Source organism: Bos javanicus, chromosome 7 (assembly GCF_032452875.1).
Source record: "Bos javanicus breed banteng chromosome 7, ARS-OSU_banteng_1.0, whole genome shotgun sequence".
Taxonomy (NCBI): Eukaryota; Metazoa; Chordata; class Mammalia; order Artiodactyla; family Bovidae; genus Bos; species Bos javanicus.
In genome coordinates, this window is record NC_083874.1 from 58,918,568 (window position 1) to 58,933,325 (window position 14,758).

General features: G+C 38.3%; 1 protein-coding gene across 5 annotated transcripts in view; it reads left to right on the forward strand.

The window, feature by feature from the left end:
- Positions 1-14,758, forward strand: part of SPINK5 (serine peptidase inhibitor Kazal type 5) — an 85,892-nt gene that overhangs the window by 32,363 nt on the left and 38,771 nt on the right. For 4 of the 5 annotated variants that reach the window (XM_061423913.1, XM_061423911.1, XM_061423910.1 and 1 more), the window contains exons 11-16: positions 900-1,027; positions 1,464-1,545; positions 1,885-2,012; positions 4,780-4,828; positions 11,169-11,296; positions 12,863-12,950. In XM_061423913.1, coding sequence (XP_061279897.1) covers positions 900-1,027; positions 1,464-1,545; positions 1,885-2,012; positions 4,780-4,828; positions 11,169-11,296; positions 12,863-12,950 — 603 coding nt within the window. The remainder of the gene's footprint in view (positions 1-899; positions 1,028-1,463; positions 1,546-1,884; positions 2,013-4,779; positions 4,829-11,168; positions 11,297-12,862; positions 12,951-14,758) is intronic. The other variant, XM_061423914.1, reaches the window with a different exon arrangement.

Genomic DNA, 14,758 nt, shown 5'->3' on the forward strand with positions numbered 1-14,758 from the left:
CTAGCTCTACTTTTATCATGTAACAGACTGGACTAGCTTTTGCTACTCAGTTTTCAGAGACACTTGGTGTGTATTTTCTACAGGTGAATTTTTGAAATTTCACCTCTGAGTTGGGTTAAAAAATACCTTGCACACCTGGAAAAAACATGATTTTTACCTTTGAAATGCTACAATATTCATTTTCATGGACCTATGTAAGTTATCATAACTTGTTTAAATGATAAAAGTCGAATCCTCCTTTTCTAATTTTTTTTTCCTTATCCAGCCATTCTCCCTAACACAGCTGGACTAAAGTTTCAAAATATCAACCAGATCGTAATACTTATCTTCTTAAAATGCACAAATCACTCATTATCAACTGAAGGATGCATTTTAGTCTCCTTCGCTCTCATTTGGCTCCGTACTGCTGTTCAGAAATTCATATGCTGCTATATATGCCATGTAGTCTCCAACATGTGCCCCTCAGCTCATTTTAGCAATCTCAAATGTATATTTCTCAATCTATTTCTTAACCAGGAAAATTCTACTTACTCTTCAAAGTCTCACTCAAGTTATTGTAATTCCCAGAAAACATCTTCCCTGATTTCCACAATCAGATTTCATGGTCCCAACATTTGGGTTCTCAGATTTTCTTGGACCTGTATGTGTGTACTTGTTTCATCCTATGTCTAGTAGAGTTTACTTGCCTCCCTCTTTTATTATGCATCCTCTGATGTCTTGTTTGTTTCCGTCTCTTAGCAAATCATGAGTTCTGTTCCTTGAGTTGAATTTTATATTTGAGAGAAACACAACTAAAGTCCTGGATTCAAAAGATTAGTTTCTACCAGTGGAGATGCTTTGAACTTCTGCTTTGAATGGGGATGAAATGTATTTCTAGATTACCTTCTCTATTTTGGCAGGAGGTGTGCAGTGAATACCGCCAGTTTGTGAGAAATGGGAAACTCCCATGCACCAGAGAGAACGATCCCGTCCAGGGCCCAGATGGGAAGATGCATGGCAACACCTGCTCCATGTGTGAGGCCTTCTTGTGAGTAGAGCGGCTGCTGGGAAAATGAGGGAGGGTTCTGTCCTTTCTGCTTCATCTCTCTCTCTTTGGGAGCTTTATTCTCTTTCTTAAATTGTGTCTGTTTCTTGTCAATGGCGTTTGTATGTGTGTGTGTGTGGCACATTTTAGCACAATGTTGTAAGAATCCAAGAATGATTCTTGCGTATTACTTGCTGGTTGAGTTCCCATGGGAGTGTAAATGAGCTGAAACAAGGATCACACCCTTGTGGAGTGGGATATGAAATCATCGGAAATCATGTGACAGATCACTAGCAAACATACCAATATGCCCAACAGTGCATACCTAGTTCATAATTTATATCAACTGTAATAATCAAATATTTGAGTACTTTAGATCACTTTCAATCTGGATAGTCTAGAATTCTTACTCATTTCTCTTTAAATGACTCTCTTTTAGCCAAGCAGAAGAAAAAGAAAAGAAAAAGAAGGAAGGTGAATCAAGAAATAAAAGACAAACTGAGACCACACCTTCCTTTGAGGTAAGAGGAACTTCTGCAACAAGTCAGAGGCATATGGACCTGGGATCCATAGGTGGCATTCAGGGCACCCATAAATTCTCTAAAACCGTATGAAACACGAATATAGTTTGTGTTTGTGTATTTGTTTATATGTGTGCATGCACACATGTACATAGATAACTGTTTCTAGGTTGAGGGTCTATAACTTCCATCATTTAAAATTGCTTGTGTCCTCAAAGTTATTCTAAAATTTACCAACTGCTGAACCCCATTTGAGAAAAAAAGTCTAAACTTCAGGATTTTTTGCAATCTGATCCAACTTGTGTTCAACAGCTCAGACTTCCCTCCTTGATTTCACAGGAGCTGTGCAGGGAATACCGCAAATCCAGGAAGAATGGACAGCTTCTCTGTACTCGAGAGAACGATCCCGTCCAGGGCCCAGATGGGAAGATGCATGGCAACACCTGCTCCATGTGTGAGGCCTTCTTGTGAGTAGAGCCCAGGGCTTCTGAGGCTTGGGGGCAGGGAACTGCTAAGGGAAGTTTTCAAATAATTATGAATAACACATTTTCCACTTAGGCATAGCTAGCCTTTTTTTCTGTGTCACATTTAAATGAACTGAAAAACAAAAACAAAACAAATCCAAAACTAAAAAACAAATGGAGAATTTTTAGATGATAACTTCTGTGATGCAAAGAATACAGAATCATTTCAGGACATTTCAGAAAGATCTTTTTTTCAGAGCAGAGACTACTCTGTGAAAACCACACTAAATGCTTTTAGTTTTATGAAGGATTATTAACTGAAAGAGGAAATACATGAGATTATATACATTGATATCATTATGGTATACAGCGGATTTTAGGAATTTTTTGTTTTGGTTCACTATTTTTCTTTCTACTCATTCTGTGTGACCGCAAGCAACAGGATTAAAACTGATGAGAGATACAGGGAGACAGATTTGGATACAACATGAAGATGAACTCTGCAATAGTTAGAGAAGGACTGCTTCAGGAATGATGATTTTATTGTGCAGGAGTTCAATACCCCATTTATAGGGACTAAAGTATGACTCTATTCTCAATAGACAACGTGGTATGTCCTCTTAAACCGGAGTCAATGATTTTCCTTAAGTCTTTTGCTCTTTGTCCCAAGGGATACTCTATTTTCTATATGCCTAGAATTTCTGAAGGAGAAGGCAGTGGCAACCCACTCCAGTACTCTTGCCTGGAAAATCCCATGGACGGAGGAGCCTGGTAGGCTGCAGTCCATGGGGTCGCTAACAGTCAGACACGACTGAGCGACTTCACTTTCACTTTACACTTTCATGCATTGGAGAAGGAAATGGCAACCCACTCTGGTGTTCTTGCCTAGAGAATCCCAGGGACGGGGAGCCTGGTGGGCTGCTGTTTATGGGGTCGCACAGAGTCGGAAATGACTGAAGCAACTTGGCAGCAGCCGCAGAATTTCTGAAAGGACTCAGTCATTCCATCTCCCCTAGCTGAGAGCAATATAACCCAGGAGATTTGTCCCATAGTGTGAGAGAGCCATGGAAACATTAAAAAAATCTGTTACGTGGAAATCATGACAATGACCATATAATTATCATAACCAACATTTATTGAATGCATATAATCCGCATATACTTGTTGAGGGCTTTGCTGCCCAGTCTCATTTAATCTTTACAGCAACCGTATGTAATGGGTTTGGTATTATCACAAGTTATAGATGAAAAAAAATTAAGGCCCAGAGAAGATGAGGATGATATAAATTTTGGCACAGGAAAAATGAAGAAAATGATAAGATTTCTCATTGTTTTGGTAGTAACATTTACATGTATTTAGGCTTATTTCAGTCTATTCTTGATATTAATCTTTCAGAGATGAGGAAGTAAGACTGCCACCTAATGGTCATCTCTGCTGTTTCCTCTAACTACATTATGAAAGGGAAATGTGTTAAATCTTACAGACAATTTACACTCATCATAGTAAAGTTTGGATCAGTTTTCAAATAATGAAGTTTAAGAAACTCCACAATTTTGGAGCTATTTTAGTTAGTTTCTTCCATCAATGTAAAAATTATTCAATTAAAGTTTTATTATCTCATATTTTAAGGATATGTTAGCAAAGGCTATTGCCTTTCTTAAGAATCATGCTTTCCTCCATAGTCATTTCTTGCACACTTTAATAGCATATACAAATAGAGTTCTCAACTTTTTAAGTTTTAATTTGATCAATGAGAATTTATGCTGATTGTAACATATAAAAATTGTTTTTGTCTCTATATGATTGAATTATCTGCATTATAGATCAAATTATGCTCTAGACTGAGCATATTAAACTCAGTTTGCAACACTGTCACTTTTCCAAAATGGCTAAGAGCTGTTACTCTCATTTAAACATAGGTCTGTTCTTGGAGAGTTAATTTTCAATAATGCTAATAATGCTGATGATATTGATCACTTTTATCAATCCCTTTATTATATACCAGATACTTATTCTCATTGCTTGGCTATGTATCAACTCATGTAATGCTCACAACAGTCCTATGAGAGAAGTATTCTTATTACTTCTCCTATCCTTCCACTCTATCTCCCACAGTTAAAGATGACAAAGACACAGACAGGTTGACACTTTCTGTGTTTCTTGTTCAATTTCGCTGCAGAGTCTTTCTTCTTAATCATCATGCTATACTCCTCCCAGAAGCTAAATATTACCACTTTATAAAGAGTTTTTTTTTGGAGGGGGACTTCCCTGGTGGCTCAGACAGTAAAGAATCTGCATGCAACCAGGCAGATTCAATCCCTGGGTCTGGAAAATCCCCTGGAGAAGAGAATGGCAACCCACTCCAGAATTACTGCCTGGAGAATTCCATAAACAGAGATGTTTGGTGGGCTACAATCCATTGAGTAGCAAAAAGTCAGACATGACTGAGCCACTAACGCCTTGACTTGCAATGAAGAGTTTTGTACCTTTTGCAAATGCAAAAGAATCAGCAAGTAAGAAAGTCCCATTGCAATTTATTTGCTGAGAAGCTAAATAGGTTTCCTTGTTAATTAAATGATTATTTCTTGAATACCATTCTCTTGAGATGAAATAAATCATTCTAATTATTACCCAATAAAATGACACCTACTATAACTGGATCATTGGAGTTGCTTGAGAATAATGAAAGCAACGAATGATCAACCAGTGAGTGTTAAGAATCTACCATATTAAGATTCATTTCTTTTCTCTTTTATCCTATTTCTTACAGTCAGCAAGAAGACAGGGCAAAAGCAAAGACTAAAAGAGAAGATGCAAAGGTAATTTTCTCACAAGTTCTTATATTATACCCTGACATGATTTCTCTACAATAACACTCTAGGTATCTCATTAGCGTAAATGCTCCCCTGTTTAATTTTTATGGGACACAGAAAGACAAATACTATATGATATTGCTTGTATGTGGAATCTAAAAAAGGTACAAATAAACCTATTTAAAAACCAGAAATAGAGTCACAGATGTAGAAAACAAATTTAAAGTTACCTAGAGGCAAAGTTGGGAGGGGCGGTAAACTGAGAGATTGGGAGTGACATATACACATTACTATGTATAAAAACTGGGATTCCCTGGTGGCTCAGATGGTAAAACATCTACCTGCAATGAGGACACCTGGGTTCGATCCTTGGGTCAGGAAGATCCCCTGGAGAAGGAAATGGTAACCCACTCCAGTTCTCTTGCCTAGAAAATTCCATGGATGGAGGAGCCTGGAAGCTACAGTCCACTGGGTCGCAAAGAGTCGGACACGACTGAGCGACTTCACTTTCTTTTCTTTTATAAATAAAATAGATAACTAACAGGACCTACTATATAGTACAGGGAACTCTCTCTATATATATATTTTCAGTTCCATTCGGTCACTCAGTCGTGTCCAACTCTTTGTGACCTCATGGACTGCAGCACACCAGGCCGCCCTGTCCATAAAAAACTCCTGGAGTTTACTCAAGCTCATGTCCATTCAGTCAGTGATGTCATCCAACCATCTCATCCTCTTTCGTCCCCTTCTCCTCCTGCCTTCAATCTTTCCCAGCATCAGTGTCTTTTCCAATGAGTCAGTTCTTTGCATCAGGTGGCCAAAGTATTGGGGTTTCAGCTTTAGCGTCAGTCCCTCCAATGAATATTCAGGACTGATTTCCTTTAGGATGGACTGGTTTGATATCATTGCAGTACAAGGGACTCTCAGGAGTCTTCTCCTGAGAAGAGAAGACTCTTCTCCACAGTTCAAAAACATCAATTCTTCAGCACTCAGCTTTCTTCACAGTCCAACTCTCACATCCATACATGACCACTGGAAAAGCCATAGCTTTGACTAGATGGACTTTTGTCGGCAAAGTAATGCCTCTGCTTTTCAATATGCTGTCTAGGTTGGTCATAACTTTTCTTCCAAGGACCAAGTGCCTTTTAATTTCATGGCTGCAGTCACCATTTGCAGTGATTTTGGAACCCCTGAAAATAAAGTCTGTCACTGTTTCCACTGTTTCCTCATGTCATAATTCCAGATGTCATGATCTTAGTTTTCTGAATGTTGAGCTTTAAGCCAACTTTTTCACTCTCCTCTTTCACTTTCATCAAGAGGCTCTTTAGTTCTTTGCTTTCTGCCGTAAGGGTGGTGTTATCTACATATCTGATATTATAGATATTTCTCCTGGTAGTCTTGAATCCAGCTTGTGCTTCATCCAGCCCAGCATATCACATGATATACTCTGCATATAAGCAGGATGACAATATACAGCCTTGATGTACTCCTTTTCCTATCTGAAACCAGTCTGTTGCTTCCTGACCTGCATACATATTTCTCAAGAGGCAGGTCAGGTGGTCTGGTATTCCCATCTCTTTCAGATTTTTCCACAGTTTGTTTTGATCCACACAGTCAAAGGCTTTGGCATAGTCAATAAAGCAGAAGTAGATGTTTTTCTGGAACTCCCTTGCTTTTTTGATGATCCAACAGATGTTGGCAATTTGATCTCTGATTCCTCTGCCTTTTCTAAAACCAGCTGGAACACCTGGAAGTTCACAGTGCATGTACTGTTGAAGCCTGGCTTGGACAATTTTGAGCATTACTTTGCTAGCGTGTGAGATGAGAACAATTGTGTGGTAGTTTGAGCATTCTTTGGCATTGCCTTTCTTTAGGATTGGAATGAAAACTGACTTTTTCCAATCCTGTGGCCACTGCTGAGTTTTCCAAATTTGTTGACATATTGAGTGCAGCACTTTGACAGCATCATCTTTTAGGCTTTGAAATAGCTCAGCTGGAATTCCATCACCTCCGTTAGCTTTGTTGGTAGTGATGCTTCCTAAGGCCCACTTGACTTTGCATTTCAGGATGTCTGGCTCTAGGTGAGGGATCACACCATTGTGATTATCTAGGTCATGAAGATCTTTTTTGTTTAGTTCTGTGTATTCTTGCCACCTCTTCTTAATATCTTCTGCTTCTGTTAGGTCCACACCATTTCTGTCCTTTATCACACCCACCTTTGCATGAAATGTTCCCTTCATATCTCTAATTTTCTTCAAGAGATTTCTAGTCTTTCCCATTCTGTTGTTTTCCTCTATTTCTTTGCATTGATCACTGAGGAAGGCTTTCTTATCTCTTCTTGCTATTCTTTGGAACTCTGCATTCAAATGGGTATATCTTTCCTTTTCTCCTTAGCCTTTCACTTCTCTTCTTTTCACAGCTATTTGTAAGGCATCCTCAGACAGTCATTTGGCCTTTTTGCATTTCCTTTTCTTGGGGATAGTGTTGATCCCTGCCTCCTGTATAGTGTCACAAACCTGCACCCATAGTTTTTCAGGAACTCTATTAGCTCTAATCCCTTGAATCTATTTGTCATTTCCACTGTAAGGGATTTGATTTACGTCATACCTGAATGGTCCAGTGGCTTTCCCTAGTTTCTTCATTTTATGTCTGAATTTGGCAATGAGGAGTTCATGATCTGAGTCACAGTCAGCTCCCCATCTTGTTTTTGCTGATTGTATAGAGCTTTTCATTTTTGGCTGCAGAGAATATAATCAATAGGATTTTTGTATTTTATATATATATATATATAATTTTATATTTATATAAATACATAACATGTTATATATATATATAAATATATATATATATAATTGATTCACTTTGCTGTACACTAACATAACATTGTAAATCAACTATACATCACCTATCCACATTAGTTCAATTTACAAAACAAAGTGCACATATAATAAAAGCTAGTGGAGGTGATGGAATTCCAGTAGAGCTATTTCAAATCCTGGAAGATGATGCTGTGAAAGTGCTGCACTCAATATGCCAGCAAATTTGGAAAACTCAGCAGTGGCCACAGGAATGGAAAAGGTCAGTTTTCATTCTAATCCCAAAGAAAGGCAATGCCAAAGAATGCTCAAACTACTGCACAATTGCACTCATCTCACACGTTAGTAAAGTAATGCTCAAAATTCTCCAAGCCAGGCTTCAGCAATATATGTGAACCATGAACTTCCAGATGTTCAAGCTGGTCTTGGAAAAGGCAGAGGAACCAGAGATTAAATTGCCAACATCCACTGGATCATGGACAAAGGAAGAGAGTTCCAGAAAAACATCTATTTCTGCTTTATTGACTATGCCAAAGCCTTTGACTGTGTGGATCAAAATAAACTGTGGAATATTCTGAAAGAGATGGGAATACCAGAGCACCTGACCTGCCTCTTGAGAAAGCTATATGCAGGTCAGGAAGCAACAGTTAGAACTGGACATGGAACAACGGGCTGGTTCCAAATAGGAAAAGGAGTGCGTTAAAGCTGTATATTGTCACCCTGCTTATTTAACTTATATGCAGAGTACATCATGAGAAACCTTGGGCTGGAAGAAGCACAAGCTGGATTCAAGATTGCTGGGAGAAATATCAATAACCTCAGATAAGCAGATGATACCACCCTTATGGCAGAAAGTGAAGAGGAACTAAAAAGCTTCTTGATGAAAGTAAAAGAGGAGAGTGAAAGAGTTGGCTTAAAGCTCAACATTCAGAAAACGAAGATTATGGCATCTGGTCCCATCACTTCATGGCAAATAGATGGGGAAACAGTGGAAACAGTGTCAGACTTTATTTTTTGGGCTCCAAAATCACTGCAGATGGTGACTGCAGCCATGAAATTAAAAGACGCTTACTCTTTGGAAGAAAAGTTATGACCAACCTAGATAGCATATTCAAAAGCAGAGACATTACTTTGCCAACAAAGGTCCATCTAGTCAAGGCTATGGTTTTTCCAGTGGTCATGTATGGATGTGAGAATTGGACTGAAGAAAGCTGAGTGCCAAAGAATTGATGCTTTTGAACTGTGGTGTTGGAGAAGACTCTTGAGAGTCCCTTGGACTGCAAGGCGATCCAACCAGTCCATTCTAAAGGAGATCAGTCCTCAGTGTTCTTTGGAAGGACTGATGCTAAAGCTGAAACTCCAATACTTAGGCCACCTGATGTGAAGAGTTGACTCACTGGAAAAGACCCTGATGCTGGGAGGGATTGGGGACAGGAGGAGAAGGGGACGACAGAGGATGAGATGGCTGGATGGCATCATGAACTTGATGGACATGAGTTGGGGGAACTCCAGGAGTTGGTGATGGACAGGGAGGCCTGGCATGCTGCAATTCATGGGGTCACAAAGAGTCAGACACGACTGAGTGACTGAACTGAATCATATTTGATCTTTGTCAGGATCCAGCTATGGATGAATACTCATATTCCCACCTTCAATTATGATTGTTAAGTAAATCCTTTGACTCTTTATTTTAAATCTACATCACATGATTTTATAATTGTACATTTTTACAAGTAGCAGAGCAAACTATGTTGGATTACTCTCAGTTCAGTTCAGTCGCTCAGTCACGTCCAGCTCTTTGCGACACCATGGACTGCATTACACCAGACTTCCCTGTCCATCACTAACTCCCGGAGCTTGCTCAAATGATGTCCACTGAACTGGTGATGTCATCCAATCATTTCAACCTCTGTCATCCCCTTGTCCTCCTGCCTTTAATCTTTCCCAGCATCAAGGTCTTTTCCAATGAGTCAGTTCTTCACATCAGGTGGCCAAAGTATTGGTGCTTCAGCCTCAGTATCAGTCCTTCCAATGAATATGCAAGGTTGCTTTCCTATAGGATTGACTGGTTGGATCTCCTTGTTGTCCTAGGGACTATCAAGAGTCTTCTCCACCACCAGAGTCAAATAGTCTTATAGAAAGTTTATCTTTATTCTAGTTCCTAACAAGAGTTGCAAAAGTATAAGCCTAATAATTTTGGAAGGTGTGTTTGTGGGGGGGGGGGCAGAGTCAACAGCAATTAAAAGTTTTCCTTTATACTGACTAATTTTCTCAATAACTCTGTTACCTGGAATGATCTTTTTATTAATATTAGTAATTCAGAATTGAAAATTTGTTCTATCCAGAATGTCTGATCAGTTTCTAAAATCCTCTAAGCTTTTTGAATGATCTTAACACATTCCTCCTTCTCTCCACCCCCACTGTTATTCTTCTCATTTCAAATATGCCTCCTCCAACCCTGGACTCTGTCTGTCAAGTAACTCTCAGAAAGATGTCAACCAGTTTCTCCAGCCATTATACTTTCCTATTTACTCTCCCCAGATCTTTATTTCAGATATGTTTTTATTTCTTAGTTTGAAAATGTTTTTTCTCTTCTTTCTCAGCCTTTTAAAGACAAATGGAGGCTCATAATATTCTTAGCGGGGGGGGCACATTCATTTTAAAATGTTCAGCTTTACTGAGATATAATTGAATTACAACATTGGGCAAGGTGTATAGCTTGTTGATTTGGTACCTTATAAATTGGAAAATGCTTGTCACCAAAGCTTTGGTGAACAACTCCATCATGTCACATAATTACATTTGTCTTTTGTGTGGAGAACATTTAGTCTCTTAGGAACTTTTACATATATAATGCAGTATTGTTAACTATAATCACCATGAACTAGAACTTATAACTGCAAGATTGTATCCTTTGATTACTTTCTCTCTCTCTCTCTCTCTCTCACACACACACACACACACACACACAGTAAACACCATCTAATTCAGTTTCTGTGAATTTGGCTTTTGGGGATCCCACAGATAAGTGATACTATACAGTACTTGTTTTTCTCTGACTTACTTTACTTAGCATAATACACTCAAGTTTGTCCAAATTGTTGTAAATGGCAGGATTTCCTTCTTTTTCATGAAGACCTAGTAATATTCTCAGTTTTTCCAGGAAACCTCCTCTTCTAGGCCTGTTGAATTTCCTCCCCTTTGATCTTTCCTAGCTTTTATAGACTGTGATGTGCGACACATCATAAACATATATATTTTATTTTGGTCTCCACTAATTTTATCAGCCTTCCTCTGCACCTCTATTGTAAGCATCCTCAAGAGGATGATGACGTTAAACATTCTCAGATCCACTAAACAGTCAGAACAATTCTGAGTCCACAAAAGAAGACTTTTAAATGCTTACTGATTTACTGCTACATGTAGTCACTTTTTTTCCCCTTAACTCTGCATTACTTCTCCTTCATAACAGAAAGAAGTGTAGGAAGGGTAGAAAACCACTCTGAGAGTGTATTTTCTTCATTTTCCAGGAACTCTGCAGTGAGTTTCGGAACCAGGTGAGGAACGGAATGCTCATATGCACCAGGGAGAATGACCCTGTCCGTGGCCCGGATGGCAAAATGCATGTAAACAAGTGTGCCATGTGTGCAAGCCTGTTGTGAGTGTCTAAGCTCTTCTCTCCCCTTCATTCTCTTTACAATTTATCAGCCCTGTCTCAATTTCTCCATAAATGTGTAGAATATAGACCATGACTTGAATGCTAGACAATTTTAAAGCACATGGAAAAGACATTAAGTAACACTGAGTCACAGTGACAATGTTATTCTCTATTCAGCTATCTCTCTATCTTCTAGCTAATGCATGGGAAGAGTCTTAATTTAGTGCACATATGTTTTTAACACCTGACAATCATCATTTGTAACAAAAAGAGACCAGAAGTTTGATGATCTGGGTGAGATTAAGTGTTTGGTCCCCCACCCCTGACATTTTATGATTCTGTGAGTATACTCAGATGCCAGTTAAGGGAAAACCAGCTGAACAGAAGTCTCTGGGGTCAGTGTGTAAACATGTCTAAAATAGCCTATACAAGAAATGGAATAGAATGGATTGCATTTATCTTTTCAGGGGCATTACCATATGCAGGTGAAATACTCGGATAAGTGGCTTACTGTAAGAGAGTGAAATCTGTAAGACGCAGGCCCCATGATGGATGTTTACTAAAAGTCTTCTTCTTTAGCCATGTCCAGGTCTTTGGGCCACTGTTTTTCTGAGTGGAGCCAGAGCTCCATCGAGTAGGACAATACAGACATGGATTATTACCACCTCTGCTTCACCTCCTCTTTAGATTCTCAATCCTCTAGTGAGCCTCACACATAAAATGCTGAGAAATATTTAAATAATATTTGTTTAAAGAAGTGCAGAGTTATTGCCCCTTAACTTTCACATGTCTTGGTCTAATCTAAGTATATTCACATAGTTCCTTAGAGGAAAGATTAACAGGGGCAGTCAATAAAAAGTGCCTGAGATTCAAGAAATCAGGGTTTTCCCCTTATCGGCTTGATTTGCTAGTACTGTATTAGATGACTATATTAGATGTGATAAATGCTAAGGATTTTTCCAGCTCTGATATGATATATGTCAGTAGAAAATAACAAGAATGTCAGAATTTTAGGCTCATGACTGACCTCAAAATGTTAGTTGTTGAATCTTCTTGGACTTGAATCATTATTATACTCGAAAACTTGAGTTTCAATTTGAATATTAATTCCATGAAAAAATGTTAAAATTTTTAATTCTATATTAAAACATGATTCATTACCAATATGAGCCCCTCATCTGCTATGGTATCACCCCTTGCTCTCATCATTAATATGGTAATTATTTAGATATAAAAAGCAATTTAAAAATTTTTTAAAAATTAAAATCAAGGCAACTGTGACTTTTTCCCCAGATCATTGATTGAAGTCACCGAAAAAAAAAATACTAGCCAAGGTTCACATACTGATAAAAAAGCATACTAGGTTTATTTTTTTTTAAGGATGATTGTAAACTACTGAATTTATCTGCATTATTGGGCAAAGTATTAGTACATCTTGATTGGATAAATCTGTACTGAAGACTAAATCTGACGTTTGGTCTGGAAGATTCTTACTCCTTTTTAAAATACGTTACTGAAGAGAATGAGAAATTGCATTTAGCTTGTATCTTCTGTATTTTATTGCAGCAAACTTGAAGAAGAAGAGAAGAAAAATAATGGCAAGAAAGAAAAGGATAAAGCTAGGTCTGCGAAAGTTAAGAGAGAAACAGTGCAGGTAATTGTTTCACATCATCAGAGCCACATAAACATTGCATTTTCTCTGGGCAAGGCTCCTGCTTCCACTGTCCTCAGTGACTCTGCAAACTGAAGAGCTATATTTGGATCCCCATACTTAAGAAGATTCCTTCTTTGCTCGGCTTATCTATCTAATATCTGATCTAGTGCTTGTGCGTTTAAGAAGATAACCACCCTTTCCTCCACTGACCATGTGAATTATAGTACTCGCGGGAGATGTATCTGAATGCAAACCAACAGAGGTAGAGTTTAGACTTTTCTCCCCATTGTTTTGTATTGGAATGTTTAGTTTAAAACAAAATCCCAGTTAATTCTCTGTAAGATCTTGAGAAAATTACTTAAAAGCATCTTTAAGCCTCAAGTTTACATTCTATAACATCTCACATGATGATGACAATGATGATGGTCATGGCTATTAATTATGTAGTGGCTACTGTATGACATGTTGTATAACAATTTTATAACTGATCTTTGTAGTAACCATTCAAGGTATATATTATTATCTGTATTTATTTTAAAAAAGGAACTGGAGGCTTAGATAACAAGTTAGGAAATATATATTTAGTGACTATATATGTGTGTACAGATACATACACACACACGCACAGTAACTTGGGGGCTAACAGTTGAACCACATGTTCTGGCTCTGAAGCCTATGATGCTCTTTAGATGTTGCCCCCAACCTCCATGTGTGATATTTCTGAAGGCTGTGCTTCCAGTCTTCATCACTCCTTTCCTTTATCTTTATCTAACTTGGAAGATCTCATTTCTGACTGTTTTTTCTGCTCTCATCTTTGGTTCTGACTTTGAAGAAAGACTAATTATTTACAAATGTAAGGCAGGTTATTTATGCCACCCAGTGGCTTCTCATCTCACTCAGAGTAAGAACCAAGGTCCTTCTAGTGACTGACAGTGCTATATGGAACCTGACTTCTGTCACCTCTCAGACCCAGTTTCCTGCTCTTCTACCCAGTGCCGTACTGGTCACCTGGTTGCTTCATGGACATGCCAAGCATTGATTCCTGGCTTTCCAGCCTGTGAACTCAAGAACACTGTGGTTAGAGTCCTGGGCTCTGGACTCAGACTGTCAGGGTTCAATACTGGCTCCATCTCCTTACCAGTAATGTCAGACAGTTAACATCTATGCATTTTCATCTCACTTATAAAATAATAATATAGTTCTCATTATGTATATTATGTTTATGGAGTCCCCAGAAACCTACCCAAGAATAACAGCACAGCCCTACACACATTAGGTCCTTAGTACTGTACATACAGTGAGCTCTGCCTTCTATGCGGCTTTCTTCCTACTCAGTCATGAGTGTTCATTTCCACCAGCTGTCAAAATTCTGACCATTTCTCATGACTCAGATTAAGTATTTTCTATTTCTTAAAGATTTTCCCCATTTATTCCATAGATGTAATAGCTCTAATATCTATTATTTCTCAATTATACCATTTTAAAATTGTAACATATAGATGCATCTACGTATTTTATCCAAAGAAACTAAAATCTGTGTTCTATTTTTTTTTTTTTATTGGTTTCTTTGACAAATTACCACAAACTGGGTAGCTTAAAACAGCACGTATTATCTTATGATTATTTAGGTTATAATCTGGCATGGATCCCAAGGGGCTAATAGGGCTGGCTTCCTTCCTGGAATCTCTATGAAAGGTCCTTTGCTTTTTCTAGCTTCTGGAGGCTGTTGTTGTTCCTTGATTCCTGGACTTTTTCCATCATCTTCAAAGCTGACAACACTGCATGTCTAATTGTTCTCCCTCTAATTA